The sequence below is a fragment of the Orcinus orca genome, chromosome X (assembly GCF_937001465.1).
Source record: "Orcinus orca chromosome X, mOrcOrc1.1, whole genome shotgun sequence".
NCBI classification, from domain to species: domain Eukaryota; kingdom Metazoa; phylum Chordata; class Mammalia; order Artiodactyla; family Delphinidae; genus Orcinus; species Orcinus orca.
The window spans coordinates 41,832,339-41,856,524 of record NC_064580.1 but is presented as its reverse complement, the minus strand read 5'-3'; the positions used below and the strand labels follow the sequence as shown (position 1 = coordinate 41,856,524).

At 43.6% G+C, this 24,186-nt stretch overlaps 1 protein-coding gene across 25 annotated transcripts; it reads right to left on the bottom strand.

Moving 5' to 3' along the window:
- Positions 1 to 567: 567 nt before the first annotated feature.
- On the bottom strand, positions 568 to 23,355 carry KRBOX4 (KRAB box domain containing 4). Of its 25 annotated transcripts, none has more exons than XM_049704857.1 (9): positions 20,940 to 23,064; positions 20,302 to 20,345; positions 6,498 to 6,660; positions 6,084 to 6,182; positions 4,610 to 4,678; positions 3,972 to 4,015; positions 2,338 to 2,460; positions 1,918 to 2,016; positions 568 to 726 (listed from the first exon to the last, which is right to left on the bottom strand). In XM_049704857.1, the coding sequence occupies exons 1-9, from the start codon at positions 20,989 to 20,991 to the stop codon at positions 568 to 570; spliced, it is 852 nt and encodes a 283-aa protein (XP_049560814.1). In that variant the 5' UTR covers positions 20,992 to 23,064. The 25 variants fall into 25 exon arrangements, 24 of the variants coding, with proteins under 24 accessions (XP_049560814.1, XP_049560817.1, XP_049560821.1 ...); XR_007474842.1 differs by having other exon boundaries at positions 588 to 726; positions 2,334 to 2,488; positions 20,940 to 22,847; XM_049704860.1 differs by having other exon boundaries at positions 588 to 726; positions 2,338 to 2,488; positions 20,940 to 23,065.
- Between the last annotated feature and the right edge of the window lie 831 nt (positions 23,356 to 24,186).

The following is a 24,186-nucleotide window of genomic DNA, read 5'->3' as shown; positions in this document are numbered from 1 at the left end:
TTTTGAGTATATGTTTTGCATCTTAAAAATGGGTATCCTGTGATTGTAATATCTGTATGTGATTTTTTGGGTAAAAATAAGTTATCTCCATAGTTCTTTACACTGTAACCACTGAATACTGTTACATAAATTATCAGCTAACAAACTTTACAGGTGAGGAGAGAGGTAGTAAATGGTCCAACTGATAAGTATATGAATTCCAATTATACACTAGAAGACTGAGGAAATCACCACTGGATGGGTCTGCATGTGCAGTGGGCCACTGTGAATCAGGTTTAAGCGAGGACTCAGTGTAACACCTGTACCCAGTAAGCCCCCACTCTTAACAGGAGGGCCATGGTGATGCTGTGCATATCTGGGTATTAATGTCAACTCAGAAAGCTGTGTCCAATAGTCCTAAAATATTCCCTTTTCCCCAATGACCATAGTCACCCAGATAAATGGCCATAGGTTCCCTCGGAAAGGGACTAAGGTAAGTATTTTATGTTTGCTACAATGTTGTAGGGTTCTTCCTATAAGGGACATGGGCACCTCTCTAGACAATTGGTTCCAGATCTAAAATTTGGCTCAGGTCTGGGAACTCAGCAAGGGACCCTCACTTTTTAATGAAGCATTTGCCCTCAGACTTCTCTCTTTGAATCTTGCCTTTTTTTTTTTTTTATTTTTCGCCGTACCAGCTGGCTTGCAGGATCTTAGTTCTCTGACCAGGGATCGAACTCGAGCCCCCTGCAATGGAAACGCGGAGTCCAGTGGTTAGTCCCTGGTTAGGCCAGGGAATTCCCAAATCTTGCCCTTTTCTGATTGTAATATTAAACTGCAATTCTGTTGGTGCCCATCAATCTTACTCCTAGGGATGCCAGGCTCATCATAGACTCATTACAACCAAGGAAAGAATTAATGAGCTTGAGAGAAAGTGTTTAGGCTTGTACCATTCAATATGGTGTTGGCGTTTTATAAATGCCCTTTAACAGACTGAGGAAGTTCCTTTCTATTCCTAGTTTATTAAGGGATTTTTTAAAATCATGAACATATATTAATTTTGCCACATTATTTTCCTGTAACCATTGAGATGATCATATGCTTTTGCCTTTATTCTGTTAATATATTTAATTAAATTGAATTCTGAATGTTAACCTTGCATTCATTTTCAAATATTATTGGATTCCATTTGCTAAATATTTTGTCAAGGGTTTGTACATAAATATTCATGAGATTTATTGGTCTGTACTTTTCTTTCCCTTTAATTTCTTGGTCAGGTGTCAGGGTAATGCTGGTCTAAAAAACTTGCTGGGAATTATTTCCTCCTTATTTTCCTAAAGGGTTTGTATAGGATTGATATTATATCATTATAAATATTGGAGGACAATCTCCATGAGACCATTCTCACTTGCCTGGTAGAGCTGAAGGCCACTAGCAAAGCCTTTTTTTTTGTCCATCCCAACTCCAGTAAACCAGGTAGGATAATTTCCCTGAGGTTAAAGACTCTGCGTTTCAGACTTCGAGGGCCCACAGTATGCCAAGTAAAGAGGAAACATCACCCCTCCATCTGCTTGTCTTCTGATGAACACACAAATGCCCAAGAGATGGGGAAAGTCCCAACAGCTTCCAGAAAGGAGCGGGAGGAGGAAGGAGACAAGGCTGGGCACGTCTCCCTAGCCACCCAGATGCTGGACGGTGGAGACGGGATCTACAGAACAGCAGTGGCTGCCTCTGTCTGAACCCCAAGAACAAGGGGCTGCAGAGGGGCAGCAGGTAGGGCATCGTGTGGCTATCACAGCAGCTCGTTCCATCAGACCCGAATTGTGTCCCCAAGTCTGGGGTTTCTGAGAAGAACTCCTGGGCGCGCCCCCGAGGCCAAGCTCTCCCTGACCCACCAGGTCCCCTTGCCCTGGCCCAACTGGCCCGGCACGGGCTCACCTGGACACCTCCGTGTTGGGCTTTCTCCAGCTGCCATCCTGGCCTCCTCTTCTCCTTGTCCCAACCTGAAGGTCCTACCTGGTTGGGCCACGAGGAATCCTGTTAAGGGGAAATGACAGAGGACTTTCTAATTGACACATGAGGCATTCCGGAACCGAGGCCCATCCTTGCAGGGCAGAGATGGTCCGGCCTCGGTGACTGCCCCATGAGCCCAGCTAGTGGGCCCTCAGTGCAGACCGTCCACAGAGAAGGTGAGAGCACAGACATCCCGTGCAGGGTGCAAACGCCATTATGGATTCTTGACCCTGAGCCTGAGGCCCGATTCATTCAGGGCCCAGACGCCCCTGAGCTGCAGCAGCCGACAGAGAGGGAGCCCCGGGGGGTGCGTTCCAGTCACCCTGTGAAGGGTCCCTCACCCACGGAGACAAGGTGGCTGTAGTTCTCCAGCATGACATCCTTGCAGAGGTTCTTCTGAGTGGCGTCCAGCTGCTGCCACTCCTCCAGGGTGAAGTCCACAAACACATCCCTGAAGGTCAACATTTCCTGCAACAGCACACTCCTCCTTAGCCCACTGTCAAAACAAGGTGGGCAGTGGGGGGGGGCACTGGCATCTAGAGGGTAGAGGCCATCGATGTTGCTAAATATCCTCCAATGCACATGGCAGCCCTCCACAACACAGCATTATCTTGCCCAAAGGTCAAGAGGGCAGGGGTGAGAAAACCCGGGGTTGAGCAGTGAAATGGAATGATCATGAAAAGGACTAGAATGTGCTGTAATATGCGAAAAGAAGAACATAAGAAAAAGGGATTCATATCAAGATAGATAAATAGGCACACATGATTTTTAGAAGAATGCATGAAAAAATGAAGGAGACACAAAGACGGGTGAGAGGGAAAATTATTTTTCACCTTTTGATGAACAAAGTTTTGTTTGAATTTTTTACCATATGCACAGAGTACTTTTTAAAAGACTCAATTCAATTTATTAATGCTCTATTCAGAACATGTTTTTAGAATTTTGGCATCCATATTCTTAAGTGAAAGTGGTCTTTCACCTTTTGCTTTCTTGTAGTATCTTCCTTGAATTTAAGTTAACTGGCATCATAACATGTACTGGATTCCTTTTCACCTTTTAACAGCCTGGAAAAGTTGAACACAGAAATTATCTGCTCTTTAAAATTTTGTGAAAGCAGCAATTAGTCCAGGATTTGGAAGAGCAAATTTAAAGTGTGAACACCTTTGATTCAAAAATCCTACTTCCAGGTGTATTCTCCATAAATACCTGTACTAATGGGCCAAGAGATACATAGAAAGTTGTTCATGAGGCACTGTATATAATAGAAAAGAAAATTAAAAATCTAAGTGTCCATTTGTAGAGAAATAGTTAAATGATACTTCTATACCACGAAATAGGAACTGAAATAATCTTTATGTACTGATGAGGAACAAAACCCAGAATATAATCAGGTGGGAAAAGCAAGGTGGGTATGGGAGTGTGATGGCACTTGTGCAAAAACACATGTTACATATATGTCTATTTTTAGTTAAATTGATGTAAATGCATCTACAGCACCTTATCACCAAATTGTTAACAGTGGGCATCTGCGAGGAAGATGTGGTACTGGGGAGAGAAGAAGTAGGGATCTTTTGGATACTGTTTTTATGCATATTGGAACATGAGATGTGGATTTACTTTCATTACTTCAAACATAATGAAAAAGCAAAAAGTGAACTGAAAGTGAAGAAAGAGAAAAAGCAAGATGAGTCTATGTATGTAAACAATCTTCTCTGAGAAGGAAAAGAAAAAAAAGAAGAGCAGTCCCAAGAGTAAGAAGTAGATTTTAAAAGTCTTTTCCTTTCTATCTTGTTCCTTTTTTTTTTCTCTCTGTTTTTGGTGGGGAGGGGAAGGATTGGAGAATCTGAGGTGGATGACAGGTTGAACAGAAAACAGCCAGAGCTAAGTGGACTAATAGATTTTTCAAGGCTGCAATGTAATTTCCTAATTGCTGCCTCAAATTCACTGGAAACAAAGTAGGGGGTAAATTAGGAACTCACCTGGGACACGGCCATGTGGCTCCGCCCTGACAAAGGATGGAGATCTAGGAAGGCAGAATTAGGAGGGTCGAGATCAGTGCATACAGCCATGAGACCACCATCACCAGCTTAATAACAATCACTCTTGCCCCACAGCGGGGATGATCTGGACACGTGGCCTGGTAGCTCCAGCCTGTTCCCCTGGGACACGGCTAAGATCCTGTGGGTTTTCCACGTCAATTTATTTTCTCTTCCTGGACAGATTTATGACTTGTGTTTAAAGACATCTCCTCGGAAGCCATTAACAACCTGACATCTCCTTTCTCTCAGGAATTCTATGCCTGGAAATTTATCGTAAAAAGGCAATCATAAATAAGCACAGGCTACAAGGATGTTAACTGTAGGTGTTTCCACCATTCAACAATTTGGAAGCAACTAAACCTCCAGCAAAGGGGACTCAGATCAAAAATTAGACACGCAACATGGGAAATACCGCATGGGCTTTAAAAATGCAATGCAATCCTGTTCTCATTTCTTAACGTATTTAAAAGTAGGTTACCAGAAAGCAAGTGTAGTGCGATCTCCTTTGTTAAGCAATATATATTTATTGAGGAAGAGCAGTCCAGAAGAGCATTTATGAAAACGTTGACACTGCTTACATTCCAGTGGTAATTCCACCTTTCCTCTTTTATTTACTTGCATTTTTTCATTTTTCACAATATCATTTACTAGTAAAATAGAAAGGAGAAATTATTACAAATCACCTCTTATCACACTGAGCCCTGGAGGTGATAGACCCTGAGCAAAGTCTGGAGGACAGGGACAGCTTGCTGTGGTTTGGAGGAAGGAGACAAACCAGAGCTGAGCGCAGGGCAGAAGGGAGGGGCGAGGAGGGAGGAGAGGCGGGGAGTAGAGGGAGGTTAAGGGCCAGGCATTGGTCACTTCCACATGGAGCTGGAAACCACTGACCTTGCACCAGGCTCCTTCGGCCCTTCAGTGGGCCACCGCCACCCTGTTCCCGCCCCAATACTTCCTTATTTCCCATTATGTCCATTTGATCGCCATGCTCTCCCTTATTTGGCGGTGTTCAAAACACAGTTTCAGCAAGGAGCTTTTGTTAACCATTGCTACTGTAGCAATCCCTGCCTTAGGATCAGGACAACAGGGCTCAGCAAGATGCAGCTTAATGAGTCACTTCCCAGACCCAGTTACTAGCATCAAAATGAGAGGCAGCAGAGCTAGGTGATGGCCTACCTAGAGACCACGCTGAAAGGTCACAGACACACAGAAACCAAAGACACCTCTTGGGTCATCTAGTCAGGGTAGAGGAGATTCAACAGAAAAGGAAAGAAGCAGCTCTATCCAGAACATGCCATCGTGCGAGTAATATACTCTGAAGTTTATTTATTTTTTTAATACATAGAGATAACACAAAAGACAAAATAATTGAGTGGGCGGGAAGTATTGACAAGAGGAGGAATCTAACAACAGGCGGAAAAAGTCAGATTTGGAAGAGCCTCAGAGAAATAAGAAAACAGAAACCTGTGTGAAATGGACACTGTTTAACCACAAAGTGAGGGCAGACAAGGGCATGGTGGTACTTGGCCTGGTGGAGCTGAAGGCCACTAGCAAAGCCTTTTTTTTTTGTCCATCCCAACTCCAGTAAACCAGGTAGGATAATTTCCCTGAGGTTAAAGACTCTGCGTTTCAGACTTCGAGGGCCCACAGTATGCCAAGTAAAGAGGAAACATCACCCCTCCATCTGCTTGTCTTCTGATGAACACACAAATGCCCAAGAGATGGGGAAAGTCCCAACAGCTTCCAGAAAGGAGAGGGAGGAGGAAGGAGACAAGGCTGGGCACGTCTCCCTAGCCACCCAGATGCTGGAAGGTGGAGACGGGATCTACAGAACAGCAGTGGCTGCCTCTGTCTGAACCCCAAGAACAAGGGGCTGCAGAGGGGCAGCAGGTGGGGCATCGTGTGGCTATCACAGCAGCTCGTTCCATCAGACCCGAATTGTGTCCCCAAGTCTGGGGTTTCTGAGAAGAACTCCTGGGCGCGCCCCCGAGGCCAAGCTCTCCCTGACCCACCAGGTCCCCTTGCCCTGGACCAACTGGCCCGGCACGGGCTCACCTGGACACCTCCGTGTTGGGCTTTCTCCAGCTGCCATCCTGGCCTCCTCTTCTCCTTGTCCCAACCTGAAGGTCCTACCTGGTTGGGCCACGAGGAATCCTGTTAAGGGGAAATGACAGAGGACTTTCTAATTGACACATGAGGCATTCCGGAACCGAGGCCCATCCTTGCAGGGCAGAGATGGTCTGGCCTCAGTGACTGCCCCGTGAGCGCAGCTAGTGGGCCCTCAGTGAAGACCATCCACAGAGAAGGTGAGAGCAGACATCCCGTGCAGGGTGCAAACGCCATTATGGATTCTTGACCCTGAGCCTGAGGCCCGATTCATTCAGGGCCCAGACGCCCCTGAGCTGCAGCAGCCGACAGAGAGGGAGCCCCGGGGGGTGCGTTCCAGTCACCCTGTGAAGGGTCCCTCACCCACGGAGACAAGGTGGCTGTAGTTCTCCAGCATGACATCCTTGCAGAGGTTCTTCTGAGTGGCGTCCAGCTGCTGCCACTCCTCCAGGGTGAAGTCCACAAACACATCCCTGAAGGTCAACGTTTCCTGCAACAGCACACTCTTCTTTAGCCCAGTGATGGGCTTGCAGACGGAGACAGTATGTTACATCAAGTGCCCACTGTGTGCCCATCCTATGTCCTTCACACGTAGAAAGATTTCAGTCCTCCCCACCACCCAGGAGAACCCTGACAGATGAGGACAGGAAGGCTCACAGAGTGTGAGGTCACCTGCTCAGGATCACACAGGTAGGAATTAAGGATTAAAGTCCATTCAGTCTGGTTTCCGCATGCACTTTTTAGACACTGCATTGCCTTTCTCTACGTAATTGTTCTTATGCTATTCACCATCCACAATTTGACACAGTATAGTATATAGGGTGCTTATGTAACTAAAATTATTTTAAACTCTATGGGGAAAGAGATCGAGTGTTAGAAATATTTTACCCTGGAAATTCATTCTTCCAACACATATTTATTGACTGGAGAGCAAGCTGATAAGTTCTAAGGATGTAAAGGTTAATAAAAACAAACACCTCCTGAATTGAAGGAGCTACATACAGTCTAGTAGAGGGAGAAAAACAACACTTACAAACTCATACATGAAAGGGTGGGAGGAAAGGAAGGAGGCAATGGCAGAGGTAGGGCAGGGAACCCAGAAGAGGAAGAAGTCAGTTCTGCTTAGGGCTGACAGAGAAGGCTTTGAAGGGGATGTAGATCTAGAAGAAACAGTTCGAAACACAGCTACTCAATCATGACCAACAGTGCTGATTATCCAATCAATCATGAGTCAAAGAACAGGACTATATCTGGCCTGGTCAGCAGATTGAGGTAAAAAAGGAAAGGTCTGTACTTGATCTTATCACCACCAAATAAGAATTTACTTCTCTAAGTGCCTGGATTCCTATCAGAGAGCAATAATCCACCTATTTACATTCTGGATTCCATCCTGTCCCACCCACACTTGGTGGCCTTAAATTCAAGGAGACATTTTGCACCCACAAGGCCCCCATGGGCCATATGTGGCACCAGTTTACTCAGCTTTGCAGAGGGAGACAGGAAACAGTGGGCCAAAGGGCAGTGACGCCAGCAAGAGGAGTTCTCAGTACAATCCAGTAGCTCAACCTGCCCCTGCCCACCTGAGGTGCCCGGGAACAGGGCCACACTGGCAAGTGCAGGCAGTATCTGGCTTGGAAGCCAGAAGCTGCTCCATGTACCAGTATCTCTTGTAACAGGCCCCTGAGCACATCTTCCAAGGTCCTGGCAAAGGACATGCCCAGTTATGAGAGTTACACTGGACTCAGGAAAACCCAAATCGGTGGCTTCCTATCAGCAATTTTCAGTTATTCACAGTCCTCCCAGTCCAGGTGCAGTTTGTTTACCAATCAAGAGTCATTGTGGCTTTTACATCCGGGAAGCTTCGAGTTTAGGTTAAGGAAGCTGAACTAATTGTTCCAGTGGATGATGGAAACTGTAACAAGGTATCAAGAAATCCAAAGCGATATGAGTGAAGTCTTATTTAACATCCTGCAGTACACTGCTAAACGTGATCTTAAATCTCAAGTGTGGTATTTAAATGGAGAATAAATGAGTGCTTCCTTGCTATATAAATAAAATGCTTGATTTGTACAGATTAAAAAGAAAAGAGTCATTTTGATCCTAAGTAACAACGCCTGGTAATACAGCTGTCATTCCACCATTATTGGGTTTCCAGGGACACAAAGCTAAAACCGGGTTAACTCAAGGTCAGATTTCCCTAATGAGGAGGAAGAATTTTATTCATGCTATACTTAGTGTTATGCTTCAGTAATGACAATGAAGAAAGTTAAAAACCCCTAACAGATCCTACACACACAGGGTCAGAATTTAGTTCAGAATGAAAGTATCTCAAATCGCTGTAGAAAAGAAGTCATTAGCAAAATCTGGCTAGGTATTTATGCAGGGAAAAAGCATACCATAAAGCTGCATTAGCTATCTCACTCCGAACTCCAAAATAAATTACAGATATGTCAGAGATTTAAATGTGTGCAGGATGACCATAAAATTACTAGTTGAAAGTTTTTATAATTCTAGAGTGGCGAAAGTCTTTCTAAGCCATCCCCAAATTCAGAAGACATATAGCTAAAGACTGGCAAACTTGATTACCTAGACATTAGAAATTTCTAAATAGCAGAAAGAAAATAATTTTTTAAATTCTCAAACATCAGTATCAAAGTGGTAAAAATATTTGTAAGCTACATAACAATGATCTAATTTCCTTCATACACTAAAATTCTAACAAATCTTTAAGAAAGAGACCACAACCTAATACAGTATAACTGGAGGAATGTGGAATAAATTTATAATAGTATACCATTTATCACCCTTCAGATTCTTTTTCTTCTTGAGATATAATTAACATATAACATTGTGTAAGTTTAAGATGTACAATGTGTTGATTTGATACATTTATATTTTGCAGTATGATTACCAACAGTCCAGTAGCATTAGCTAACACCTCTATCACATCACACAATTATCATTTCTTTTTTGTAGTGAGAACAATTAAGATCTAGTCTCTCGGCAACTTTGAAGTTTATAATACAGTACTGTTGACTATAATCACTATGCTGGGCATTAGATCTCCAGGATTTATTTATACCCTTCAGCTTCTTAAACATTCAACAGGTTGATAATACCTACTGCAGTCAAGTGTGTAGAAAAACACCAAAGAAGTTATAAACTATTTATTGCCTTCGGGGGGAGGGGGTGGAGCAACAGGTTAATATACATCAAAATGTATGTTGCAAATACTCTTTAATGCAGCAGTGCCCTTTCTAGGATTGTTACCCTAGACTTTTTGATGTCAGTTAAGAAAAGACAACTCAATAAAATAGACAAAAGATTCATAGCAACAAAAATATAAGCATAAACATACAAATAGATTATAAACCTCATTAAAGTTCAAATACATGCTAATTAAACAGTAAGATACTGTCTTTTACCTATAAGGTTGGTAAACATTCAAATGATAGAGAAGAGCCACTGTTCACAAGCGGCTCACTGTTCATGAGCTACTGTTCCTCATATAGGAACATGAATACTCTCATAGAAGGCTGGTTGACAGGTAGTTTGGCAGTACCTATTACATTTTTTCTCATATTTTAACCAGGACTCTATCCTACTGAAATATTTATATGGGCATAAGGATGGTCAAGGCAGCATTATTTGTATTAGCAAAAAATAAGGGGAGATGACCCTCAATGTCCTGTGTTCCTGGGAATCTAATAATGGTGGCATGACAGCTATATCACCAGGCAACATTGATTCTGATAAGAATGAACCCTGATAGTCAACAAGCTGCATCTGGACTGGTGGATGACAGAGTGGTTAAATAAATTGTTATGGCTATACTCTAAAACGGCCATTATAAAAATTGGCTGACATGAAAGGATGTCTGATATATTTTTGTTAAATGAAAAAAAGCAGAGTATGCATAGTAGTAGCATATTTTCATTAAAAATAACCCGTGCAAAAATTTTGGGTTTTTTTGTACACACACACACACACACACACACACACACACACACTTCCACCTGGAAGGCAAACAGTTAGTAGAAGGGCCAAGACTGGTTTCATTTGTTGGAATGCAACAGAAAAGGAGGAATAAAAATGAGCCATAAGGAAAAGGTAAACATCTTCCCTTATGGCATCACCCACTTTTTTTTTTGGATTGTCTGTACTATCTTTCTATTTTTCTATCACATTTTTGGTCTTTTTTGTATCATCAGTTTGCATTTTCTGTATATAAATCCTCTGTGTACCATATGCACCGCCTTTCAGCCTCAAATGTCTTTTGACTGTACAGATTTTAACATTTTAATGCAGTCTAATCTGACAGTCTTTCTCTGTATGGTTTCTGGGTTTTGTATTTCATTAAAAATATTTCTTGCATTGAGCAAGGTTACAGAAATATCCTCTTAAATTTTCATCTAATTTCTCAAATATATATGTAGTTCTTTAATCAATCTGGCATTTTACTTTCCTATGATGTAGAAGAGTCTAGCTTTGTTTCCATCCAGATGGAAACTCAGTTGTGCCACCAGCATTCATTAACCACTCCTTTTCCCATAACTGAAATGACATTTTTATAATCTTGACTCACAAAAGCCTTTTGAAGCAATACATGAAATCTGGAAGCCACTAAAGATTGTGAAATTAGATCACATTTTAAAAATTTAAGTGTCTACTCTCCAAGATATGTAAACCCAGTCAAATGAGAAACCATGAAAAAATATTTACAACATACATGATAGAGGTCTAATTTACTTATTAAGTTAACATAAAGAGCTAGCAATCAGCAATCAAAGTAATTCCACACCCAAGACAAAAATGTGCAAACAACTTAGAATAATCATCTGAAAGGAAAAAGTGCAAATGACATTTAAAAATATGAACAGACACTCAATTCAAGAAATGCAAATTAAAATGCACCACTCTTTTTTCCCCTCACAATGGCAAAAATCACTGTGATTGCCTGTTTATGGGAAAAGGCATCATACTGCTGCTAGGAGTACAAACTGCTACGTGCTATTTGGAGGGCAATTTGACAATCTTAAATCAAAATTCAAAATGTCTGTAACCACTGACCTAGAAATGTCACTTCTAGAAAGATATACTCATATGCATACAACTGGAATGTACATGGATATTCACTGCTATGTTGTTTATGGTAGCAAAAGCCTAGAAATATCCTAAATATACATCACTAGTAGAAAGGTAAATAATAAATGGCATTTCCATCCAGTAGAATATCAAGTGGCTATTTTTGTAAATAAGGTAGACCACTGGTTTGAAACCTTGTGTAATTTTGTCCCCCAGGAGACACTTGGCAATGTCGGGAGACATTCTGGTTGTCAAAACTGGGGGAGGGAGTGCTACTGGCATCTAGCGGATAGAGGCCAGGGATGCTGCTATACATGGTAAAATGCACAGGACCGTCCCAAACAACAAAGAATAATCTGGCCCAAAATGGCGAGAGTGCCACAGTTCAGAAACCCTGGGATAAGCTATGTACAACTGCAATGGAATGATCATTAAGACAAGGACCACAATGTGCTTTAATTTGCAAAACAAATTTTTTAAGAGATTCATATATCTAGATAGAGATGCATACATTATCTCTGGAAGAATGTATGAAACACTGAAGGAGACATGGGGACAGAGTGAGAGGGAGAATTACTTTTTACCTTTTCTTGAACAAAGCTTTTGCTTGAAATTTTTACCCTGTGCATGCATTACTTTAAAAAATGTGTAATTCAATTTATTACTGTTCTATGCAGAATATTTTTAAATTTTGGGAATTCATATTCTTAAGCAAAGCTGGTCTATAATTTTCTTTTTTGTAGTATCTTCATCAAATTTTTTTTTTTGGCGGTATGCGGGCCTCTCACTGTTGTGGCCTCTCCTGTTGTGGAGCACAGGCTCCGGACGCGCAGGCTCAGTGGCCATGGCTCACGGGCCCAGCAGCTCCGCGGCATGTGGGATCTTCCCGGACCGGGGCACGAACCCGTGTCCCCTGCATCGGCAGGCAGACTCTCAACCACTGCGCCACCAGGGAAGCCCTCTTCATCAAATTTAAGTGGCTTCATAAAATGAATTGGGTGCCTTTTCATCTTACATTTAAATTTGTACTCCCAAATCCTTCATAATTACTACTTTCATTAATTTTCGAAGACCAGATAATTTCTGTGATCCAATTTTCCAGGCTTTTATTCAGCAATCTGATTTCCATGTGAACACTCCACAACACTTATACTACTGAGCTTATAGGTATATAGAAAGCTGTTCATGAGGCACTGTTTATAATAGTAAAAAAAATGAATAAAAACTCCAATATCTACGAATAGAGAAATAGTTAAATGATACATCCATACCACGAAATAGGAACTGAAATAATCTTTATGTATTGATGAGAAACAACACCCAGGATATAATCATGTGGGGAAAGCAAGATGGGTATGGGAATGTGATGGCATTTGTGCAAAAACATGTTACACATATGTCTATTTTCACTTAATTACACTGATGTAAATGCATCTACAGTGCCTTATCACCAAAATGTTAACAGTGGGCATCTATGAGGAAAATTGAGGTACTGGGGGGAGAAGAAATACGGATGATTGGGCTACTATTTTTATATGCATTTTAAAACATTAAGCATCAATTTACTTTCATTATTTTCCCTAATTAAAAAGAAAAAAGTGAACTGGAAGAAAGGTAAGTCTATGTATGTAAACAATCTTCTCTTAGAAGGAAAAGAGGAAAAGATGAAGTGCAGTTCCAAAAGGGAAGTAGTTGGGGCTTCTGGGAAGATGGCGGAAGAGTAAGACGCGGAGATCACCTTCCTCCCCACAGATACACCAGAAATACATCTACACATGGAACATCTCCTACAGAACACCTACTGAACGCTGGCAGAAGACCTCAGACCTCCCAAAAGTCAGGAAACCCCCCCACGTACCTGGGTAGGGCAAAAGAAAAAGAATAAACAGAGACAAAAGGATAGGGACGGGACCTGGACCAGTGGGAGGGAGCTGTGAAGGAGGAAGGGTTTCCACACACTAGGAAGCCCCTTCGCGGGCGGAGACTGTGGGTGGCGGAGGGGGAAGGCTTCGGAGCCGTGGTGGAGAGCACAGCAACAGGGGTGCGGAGGGCAAAGCTGAGAGATTCCCGCACAGAGGATCAGGGCCGACCGGCACTCACCAGCCCGAGAGGCTTCTCTGCTCACCTGACTGGGCGGGCGGAGACTGGGAGCTGAGGCTCGGGCTTCCGTCGGAGCGCAGGGAGAGGACGGGGGTTGGCGGCATGAACACAGCCTGCAGGGGGTTAGTGCACCACGGCTAGCCGGGAGGGAGTCCAGGGAAAAGTCTGGACGTGCCGAAGAGGCAAGTGACTTTTTCTTCCCTCTTTGTTTCCTGGTGCACCAGGAGAGGGGATTAAGAGCACTACTTAAAGGAACTCCAGAGACGGGAGCGAGCCGCGGCTAAAAGCGCGGACCCCAGGGACGGGCATGAGACGCTAAGGCTGCTGCTGCCGCCACCACAAAGCCTGTGTGCGAGCTCAGGTTACTATCCACACCCCCCTTCGGGGGAGCCTGTGCAGTCCGCCACTGCCAGGGTCCCGGGATCCAGGGACAACTCCCCCGGGAGAACGCACAGCTCGCCTCAGCTGGTGCAATGTCACGCCGGCCTCTGCTACCGCAGGCTCGCCCCACACTCCGTGCCCCTTCCTTCCCCCCGGCCTGAGTGAGCCAGAGCCCCCGAATCAGCGTCTCCTTTAACCCCATCCTGTCTGAGCGAAGAACAGATGCCCTCCAGCGACCTACACGCAGAAGCAGGGCCAAATCCAAAGCTGAGCCCCTGGGAGCTGTGAGAACAAAGAAGAGAAAGGGAAATCTCTCCCAGCAGCCTCAGAAGCAGCGGATTAAAGCTCCACAATCAACTTGATATACCATGCATCTGTGGAATACATGAATACACAACGAATCATCCCAAATTGAGGAGGTGGACTTTGAGAGCAAGATTTATGATTTTTCCCCTTTTCCTCTTTTTGTGAGTGTGTATGTGTATGCTTCTGTGTGAGATTATGTCTGTATAGCTCTGCTTCCACCATTTGTCCTAGGGTTCTATCCGTCCATTTTTTTTAACAATTATTTTTTTATTTTAATAACTTTATTATATTTTATCTTACTTTTATTTTACTTTATCTTCTTTCTTTTTTTCTTTTTTTCCTTCCTTCCCTCCTTCCTCCCTTCCTTCCTCCCTCCCTCCCTCCTTTCTTTCTTTCTTTCTTCCTTCTTCTACTAATTCTTTCCTTCTACTTTTACTCCCTTTTATTCTGAGCCGGGTGGATGAAAGGCTCTTGGTGCTGCAGTCAGGAGTCAGTGCTGTGCCTCTGAGTTGGGAGAGCCAACTTCAGGTCACTGGTCAACAAGAGACCTCCCAGCTCCACATAATATCAAACGGCGAAAATCTCCCAGAGATCTCCATCTCAACACCAGCACTCAGCTTCACTCAACGACCAGCAAGTTACAGTGCTGGACATCCTATGCCAAACAACTAGCAAGACAGGAACACAACCCCACCCATTAGCAGAGAGGCTGCCTAAAATAATAAGTCCACAGACACCCCAAAACACACCACCAGATGTGGACCTGCCCACCAGAAGACAAGATCCAGCTTCATCCACCAGAACACAGGCACTAGTCCCCTCCACCAGGAAGCCTACACAACCCACTGAACCAACCTTAGCCACTGGGGACAGACACCAAAAACAACGGGAACTACGAACCTGCAGCCTGCAAAAAGGAGACCCCAAACACAGTAAGATAAGCAAAATGAGAAGACAGAAAAACACACAGCACATGAAGGAGCAAGATAAAAACCCACATGACGTAACAAATGAAGAGGAAATAGGCAGTCTACCTGAAAAAGAATTCAGAATAATGATAGTAAAGATGATCCAAAATCTTGGAAATAGAATGGACAAAATGCAGGAAACATTTAACAAAGACCTAGAAGAACTAAAGATGACACAAACAATGATGAACAACACAATAAATGAAATGAAAAAGACTCTAGATGGGATCAATAGCAGAATAACTGAGGCAGAAGAACGGATAAGTGACCTGGAAGATAAAATAGTGGAAATAACTACTGCAGAGCAGAATAAAGAAAAAAGAATGAAAAGAACTGAGGACAGTCTCAGAGACCTCTGGGACAACATTAAACGCACCAACATTCGAATTATGGAGGTTCCAGAAGAAGAAGAGAAAAAGAAAGGGACTGAGAAAATATTTGAAGAGATTATAGTTGAAAACTTCCCTAATATGGGAAAGGAAAGAGTTAATCAAGTCCGGGAAGCACAGAGACTCCCATACAGGATAAATCTAAGGAGAAATACGCCAAGACACATATTAATGAAACTGTCAAAAATTAAATACAAAGAAAGCATATTAAAAGCAGCAAGGGAAAAACAACAAATAACACACAAGGGAATCCCCATAAGGTTAACAGCTGACCTTTCAGCAGAAACTCTGCAAGCCAGAAGGAACTGGCAGGACATATTTAAAGTGATGAAGGAGAAAACCTGCAAACAAGATTACTCTACCCAGCAAGGATCTCATTCAGATGTGATGGAGAAATTAAAACCTTTACAGACAAGCAAAAGCTGAGAGTTCAGCACCACCAAACCAGCTTTACAACAACTGCTAAAGGAACTTATGTAGGCAAGAAACACAAGAGAAGGAAAACACCTACAATAACGAACCCAAAACAATTAAGAAAATGGGAATAGGAACATACACATTGATAATTACCTTAAATGTAAATGGACTAAATGCTCCCACCAAAAGACACAGATTGGCTGAATGGATGCAAAAACAAGGCTCATATATTTGCTGTCTACAAGACACCCACTTCAGACCTAGAGACACATACAGACTGAAAGTAAGGGGATGGAAAAAGATATTCCATGCAAACGGAAACCAAAAGAAAGCTGGAGTAGCAATTCTTATATGCGACAAAATAGACTTTAAAATAAAGAGTATTAGAAGAGACAAAGAAGGACACTACATAATGATCAAGGGATCGATCCAAGAAGAAGATATAACAATTGTAACTATTTATGCACCCAACATAGGAGCAGCTCAATACATAAGGCAAATACTAACAGCCATAAAAGGGGAAATCAACAGTAACACATTCATACTAGGGAACTTTAACACCCCACTTTCACCAATGGACAGATCATCCAAAATGAAAATAAATAAGGAAACACAAGCTTTAAATGATACATTAAACAAGATGGACTTAATTGATATTTATAGGACATTCCATCCAAAAACAACAGAATACACATTTTTCTCAAGTGCTCATGGAACATTCTCCAGGATAGATCATATCTTGGGTCACAAGTCAAGCCTTGGTAAATTTAAGAAAACTGAAATTGTTTCAAGTATCTTTTCCGACCACAACGCTATGAAACTAGATACCAATTACAGGAAAAGATCTGTAAAAAATACAAACACATGGAGGCTAAACAATACACTACTTAATAATGAAGTGATCACTGAAGAAATCAAAGAGGAAATTAAAAAATACCTAGAAACAAATGACAATGGAGACACAACGACCCAAAATATACGGGATGCAGCAAAAGCAGTTCTTAGAGGGAAGTTTATAGCAATAAATCCTACCTTAAGAAACAGGAAACATCTCGAATAAACAACCTAACCTTGCACCTAAAGCAATTAGAGAAAGAAGAACCAAAAAACCCCAAAGTTAGCAGAAGGAAAGAAATCATAAAAATCAGATCAGAAATAAATGAAAAAGAAATGAAGGATACAATAGCAAAGGTCAATAAAACTAAAAGCTGGTTCTTTGTGAAGATAAACAAAATTGATAAACCATTAGCCAGACTCATCAAGAAAAAAAGGGAGAAGACTCAAATCAATAGAATTAGAAATGAAAAAGGAGAAGTAACAACTGACACTGCAGAAATACAAAAGATCATGAGAGATTACTACAAGCAACTCTATGCCAATAAAATGGACAACCTGGAGGAAATGGACAAATTCTTAGAAATGCACAACCTGCCCAGACTGAACCAGGAAGAAATAGAAAATATGAACAGACCAATCACAAGCACTGAAATTGAAACTGTGATTAAAAATCTTCCAACAAACAAAAGCCCAGGACCAGATGGCTTCACAGGCGAATTCTATCAAGCATTTAGAGAAGAGCTAACACATATCCTTCTCAAACTCGTCCAAAATATAGCAGAGGGAGGAACACTCTCAAACTCATTCTACAAGGCCACCATCACCTTGATACCAAAACCAGACAAGGATGTCACAAAGAAAGAAAACTACAGGCCAATATCACTGATGAACATAGATGCAAAAATCCTCAACAAAATACTAGCAAACAGAATCTAACAGCACATTAAAAGGATTATACACCATGATCAAGTGGGGTTTATTCCAGGAATGCAAGCATTCTTTAATATATGCAAAACAATTAATGTGATAAACCATATTAACAAATTGAAGGAGTAAAACCATATGATCATCTCAACAGATGCAGAAAAAGCTTTTGACGAAATTCAACACCCATTTACGATAAAAACCCTGCAGAAAGTAGGCATAGAAGGAACTCTCCTCAACAAAAGAAAGGCCATATATGACAAACCCACAGCCAACATCGTCCTCAATTGTGAAAAACTGAAAGCATTTCCACTAAGATCAGGAACAAGACAAGGTTTCCCACGCTCACCACTCTTATTCAACATAGTTTTGGAAGTTTTAGCCACAGCAATCAGAGAAGAAAAGGAAATAAAAGGAATCCAAATCGGAAAAGAAGTAAAGCTGTCACTCTTTGCAGATGACATAATACTATACATAGAGAATCCTAAAGATGTTACCAGAAAACTACTAGAGCTAATCAATGAATTTGGTAAACTAGCAGGATACAAAATTAATGCACAGAAATCTCTGGCATTCCTATACACTAATGATGAAAATCTGAAAATGAAATCAAGAAAATACTCCCATTTAACACTGCAAGGAAAAGAATACAATAGCTAGGAATAAACCTACCTAAGGAGACAAAAGACCTGTATGCAGAAAATTATAAGACACTGATGAAAGAAATTAAAGATGATACAAAGAGATGGAGAGATATACCATGTTCTTGGATTGGAAGAATCAACATTGTGAAAATGACTCTACTACCCAAAGCAATCTACAGATTCAATGCAATCCCTATCAAACTACCACTGGTATTTTTACAGAACTAGAACAAAAAATTTCACAACTTGTATGGAAACACAAAAGACCCCGAATAGCCGAAGCAATCTTGAGAACGAAAAACGGAGCTGGAGGAATCAGGCTTCCTGAATTCAGACTATACTACAAAGCTATAGTAATCAAGACAGTATGGTACTGGCACAAAAACAGAAATATAGATCAATGGAACAGGATAGAAAGCCCAGAGATAAACCCACGCACATATGGTCACCTTAGATTTGATAAAGGAGGCAGGAATGTACAGTGGAGAAAGGACAGCCTCTTCAATAAGTGGTGCTGGGAAAACTGGACAGGTACATGTAAAAGTATGAGATTAGATCACTCCCTAACACCATACACAAAAATAAGCTCAAAATGGATTAAAGACCTAAATGTAAGGCCAGAAACTATCAAACTCTTAGAGGAAAACATAGGCAGAACACTCTATGACATAAATCACAGCAAGATCCTTTCTGACCCACCTCCCAGAGGAATGGAAATGAAAACAAAAATAAACAAATGGGACCTAATGAAACTTCAAAGCTTTTGCACAGCAAAGGAAACCATAAACAAGACCAAAAGACAACCCTCAGAATGGGAGAAAATATTTGCAAATGAAGCAACTGACAAAGGATTGATCTCCAAAATTTATAAGCAGCTCATGCAGCTCAATAACAAAAAAACAAACAACCCAATCCAAAAATGGGCAGAAGACCTAAATAGACATTTCTCCAAAGAAGATATACTGACTGCCAAGAAACACATGAAAGAATGCTGAACTTCATTAATCATTAGAGAAACTGAAATCAAAACTACAATGAGATATCATGTCACACCGGTCAGAATGGCCATCATCAAAAAATCTAGAAACAATAAATGCTGGAGAGGGTGTGGAGAAAACGGAACCCTCTTGCACTGTTGGTGGGAATGTAAATTGATACAGCCACTGTGGAGAACAGTATGGAGGTTACTTAAAAAAGTACAAGTAGAACTACCATATGACCCAGCAATCCCACTACTGGGCATATACCCTGAGAAAACCATAATTCAAAAAGAGTCATGTACCAAGATGTTCATTGCAGCTCTATTTACAATAGCCCGGAGATGGAAACAACCTACGTGTCCATCATCGGATGAATGGATAAAGAAGATGTGGCACATATATACATTGGGATATTACTCAGCCATAAAAAGAAAAGAAATTGAGCTATTTGTAATGAGGTGGATAGACCCAGAGTCTGTCATACAGAGTGAAGTAAGTCAGAAAGAGAAAGACAAATACTGTATGCTAACACATATATATGGAATTTAAGAAAAAAAAAGCTCATGAAGAGCCTAGGGGTAAGACAGGAATAAAGACAGAGACCTACTAGAGAATGGAGTTGAGGATATGGGGAGGGGGAAAGATAAGCTGTGACAAAGCGAGAGAGCGGCATGGACATATATACACTACCAAACGTAAGGTAGATAGCTAGCGGGAAGCAGCCGCATAGCACAGGGAGATCAGCTCGGTGCTTTGTGACCGCCTGGAGCGGTGGGATAGGGAGGGTGGGAGGGAGGGAGACGTAAGAGGGAAGAGATATGGGAACATATGTATATGTATAACTGATTCACTTTGTTATAAAGCAGAAACTAACACACCATTGTAAAGCAATTATACTCCAATAAAGATGTAAAAAAAAAAAGGGAAGCAGTTGAGAGGTGTGTTTCATTTTACCCTTTTTTTTTTTTTTTTTGGTGGGGAAGAGAAGGATTGGAGAAACCTGAGGTCGATGACAGGTTGAACAGAAAACAGCCAGAGCTAAGTGGACTAATAGATTTTTCAAGGCTGCAATGTAATTTCCTAATTGCTGCCTCAAATTCACTGGAAACAAAGTAGGGGGTAAATTAGGAACTCACCTGGGACACGGCCATGTGGCTCCGCCCTGACAAAGGATGGAGATCTAGGAAGGCAGAATTAGGGGGGTCGAGATCAGTGCATACAGCCATGAGACCACCATCACCAGCTTAATAACAATCACTCTTGCCCCACAGCGGGGATGATCTGGACACGTGGCCTGGTAGCTCCAGCCTGTTCCCCTGGGACACGGCTAAGATCCTGTGGGTTTTCCACATGAATTTATTTTCTCTTCCTGGACAGATTTATGACTTGTGTTTAAAGACATCTCCTCGGAAGCCATTAACAACCTGACATCTCCTTTCTCTCAGGAATTCTATGCCTGGAAATTTATCGTAAAAAGGCAATCATAAATAAGCACAGGCTACAAGGATGTTAACTGTAGGTGTTTCCACCATTCAACAATTTGGAAGCAACTAAACCTCCAGCAAAGTGGACTCAGATCAAAAATTAGACACACAACATGGGAAATACCACATGGGCTTTAAAAATGCAATGCAATCCTGTTCTCATTTCTTAACATATTTAAAAGTAGGTTACCAGAAAGCAAGTGTAGTGTGATCTCCTTTGTTAAGCAATATGTATTTAGTGAGGAAGAGCAGTCCAGAAGAGCATTTATGAAAACGTTGAGAGTGCTTACCTTCCAGTGGTAACTCCACCTTTCCTCTTTTATTTACTTGCATTTTTTTCATTTTTCACAATATCATTTACTAGTAAAATAGAAAGGAGAAATTATTACAAATCACCTCTTATCACACTGAGCCCTGGAGGTGATAGACCCTGAGCAAAGTCTGGAGGACAGGGACAGCTTGCTGTGGTTTGGAGGAAGGAGACAAACCAGAGCTGAGCGCAGGGCAGAAGGGAGGGGCGAGGAGGGAGGAGAGGCGGCGGGTAGAGGGAGGTTAAGGGCCAGGCATTGGTCAGTTCCTCATGGAGCTGGAAACCACTGACCTTGCGCCAGGCTCCTTCGGCCCTTCAGTGGGCCACCGCTACCCTGTTCCCGCCCCAATACTTCCTTATTTCCCATTATGTCCATTTGATCGCCATGCTCTCCCTTATTTGGCGGTGTTCAAAACACAGTTTCAGCAAGAAGCTTTTGTTAACCATTGCTACTGTAGCAATCCCTGCCTTAGGATCAGGACAACAGGGCTCAGCAAGATGCAGCTTAATGAGTCACTTCCCAGACCCAGTTACTAGCATCAAAATGAGAGGCAGCAGAGCTAGGTGATGGCCTACCTAGAGACCACGCTGAAAGGTCACAGACACACAGAAACCAAACACACCTCTTTGGTCATCTAGTCAGGGTAGAGGAGATTCAACATTTCTGCTACAGGTAAGTGGGTTGTTTATACTATGGGACTGACTCAAATCCAAAAATAGCCCAGGGGACTTCCCTGGCCGAACAGTGGGTAAGACTCTGTGCTTCCACCACAGGGGGCGCGGGTTCCATCCCTGGTTGGGGAACTAAGATCCCGCATGGCGCGCGGGGCGGTCAAAAACAAAAAACAAACAAACAAAACAAAAATAGCCCATGGCACAAGAGGGAAATATAATGATGTGTGCACAAATGTGTCAGGAGTGGAGAAAGTCCCGTGAGGCAGGTGGTCAATCTTTCCAGCCTGATCCTGCCTTTGCAGGCACTACCGCAGGGCAGCGTCCCTCCATCCGTCTGTAACTTTCATCCCTCTCCTCCAATAGGGGTTCAACTGACCACCATCACACAGCTCTTGATGGTGGCTAGAAGTTGAGTCACCGAGTCAGCCTTGCTCTCTCTCAGCTGAAGGAAGGGACAGAGGGCACTGCAGGTCCAGTTCTTCTAGGACCTGCTATCCTGTGAGCCCCCTCCCTCTAACCAGAGCATCTGGGTCTGTCCTGTGAGCCTTCCCCCTCTGCCCCTGGGGCCTGGGCTGGCGCTCCTCTTCCAACTCCCCTCAGAGGAGCTATTTTATTTCTAAGGAGGCAGGACCCAAGGATTCAAAGACAAAGGTACCTTTGCTGGGACCATCACTTCAGGACCATGTCTCTGCCTCTGACCCGAGGAGCTCACCTCCTTCTGAGGCCTCAGACTGGGTCTTCTGTAGTCTAACTAAGGAAGCCCATGGCAGATCAGCTGGTGTCTGAAGCTGCTGAGCCGTGGGCTCACTTATGAACCCTGACCCTGGAAAGGCAATGACCACACAGGCGATGCAATTAGCAACCTCCATGATGGAGCGAAGTTGAGGAAAAGCCCAAAGTTTTCCTTGCCATCAGAAGGCACAGTGCCTCACTGTAGTTTTAAGAATTGACATTCAGTAAGAGCTCAATTACCGCCCGATAAGGTCTGGGCTCTGGAACGAAACTGACTGCCTGCTCTGCGGCTTTTATTCGTTTCATAAGAGGTCAGGGCCTACTGTGTGCCTGTTCTACGGGTTCTACTGTTCTACGTGAACAAAACTTCAGAGTTCCGCCATCTTGCGGAGCCATACTCTTAGCAGGGGAGATACAGTGAGCCAGCAAAGTGATAAATTTAGGGTGCGTTTGTTGGAAAGGCATAAGCGCTATGCCGAAAAAACGAAAAAAGAAAAAGGATCCCTCCCTCCACTTTACTGTGTGACTTTGGTTAGGTTTCCCAGCCTTTCTGTTCTTGCTTTCTCTCTGTAAAACAAAGAGCATCGTAGTACCTACTCACAGGGCTATTGTGAACAGACTACTGTGAAACACAGGGGTGCCCGGCATTTACTAGGCACTGAGGAAATGGTCGCTGAATGAATCAAGCAATGAACCAATCACTCGCTGACCCCCGTAGCCCCCCCTCCCCTCACCACCGCGGCCCTGTCACTCAACCCCCCAGGGGCGCGACCTCATTGCCCAAGGCTCCTCCGCCCTCCCCATCCAGCCCATCCCCAACTCCGCCTCCCCTTACTCCACCGCCAGGAACCTGAGGTCTCAGGGCAGATAACAACCGGAAGCGTCAACTCGCACCGCCCTCGGGGTCAGCAGGGCACTTCCGCTCGCCGTGGCCCCAGGAGCCCGAGCGCTGTGCACGCGCAGGAGTGGGCTTTGGGGGCGGGGGTGCAACACAGCCAATGGGCAACACGGCGCCTTTCGGGGACAAAGGATGCTGAAGTGGTTCCCTCTGAGGTTAGATGGAGCGACGAGAGCGTGCGAGCATTTTCCGCGACGAGTCGTATGAGAATCTGGGGAGGCGTGTCGGGCGGCGGGAGGCGAGCGGGCTCCGCGCGGACTGTCGTGGCGATCCGATTCCGCCGCCTCCGAGGCCGAGGCCCGCTCTCCCAGTCCGTTCTCCCGCGCGGCCCGGCCTCCTTGTTGCTGTGCTCCCTGGGGAGTTCCCGCCCCTCCATCTTCCAAAGCCACGCTCTCCTCTTTCTTTAGATCCTCAGAATAAGAAACCGGTAGTCGTGCCTGCTGCCTCCACGGCGGCACATGGGCGCGGCCATCTTGGGCGCGGGGTGGAGCCGTCGGAGCCGGACTCCGGTCTCAGGCCAGGGGTCGGGGAGCAGGGTTCAGGCTCAGTCGGGGAAGCAGCATGGAGGAGGGGCAGGGAGTTGTGCCGCAGGGCAGGCAGCATGCACAAATGAGGGGGAAACCATGATGCCTGATTCTCCTGAAATAAATCGAGGAACTCCGATTTCTGGGACCTTGGGGATCCTTGGAGAATCTGGGCTTTGCCGGTTGGAAAGCACAGCATAAAGTGGAGGGAGAGCTGTTTCTCTGACGATGTCAGCCAGTGGCAACGTGGCCTGCTAAAAGTTCTGTAGTGCCCTTGAGGAAAGTTTTCTGTTCCCTGTCGGGGTCTGGGGAAAGAGGCCAAGGGTGTGCCATGTGCTTGTGGTACCCGCCTGGTCACCAAGCAGAACTCCTTGGGCTGGTCAAGGCAGGGTCTGGGC

Excerpts from the sequence above, each read along its gene's own strand:
- KRBOX4 (XM_049704848.1), bottom strand. The coding sequence starts at position 20,991 with ATGAAAAAAATGCAAGTAAATAAAAGAGGAAAGGTGGAGTTACCACTG. Across the intron at positions 20,346-20,939 it reads GGTGGAGTTACCACTGGAAG|ATCTCCATCCTTTGTCAGGG; the intron begins GTAAGCACTCTC and ends CTGCCTTCCTAG. Across the intron at positions 2,017-2,337 it reads ACTACAGCCACCTTGTCTCC|GATTCCTCGTGGCCCAACCA; the intron begins GTGGGTGAGGGA and ends TCCCCTTAACAG.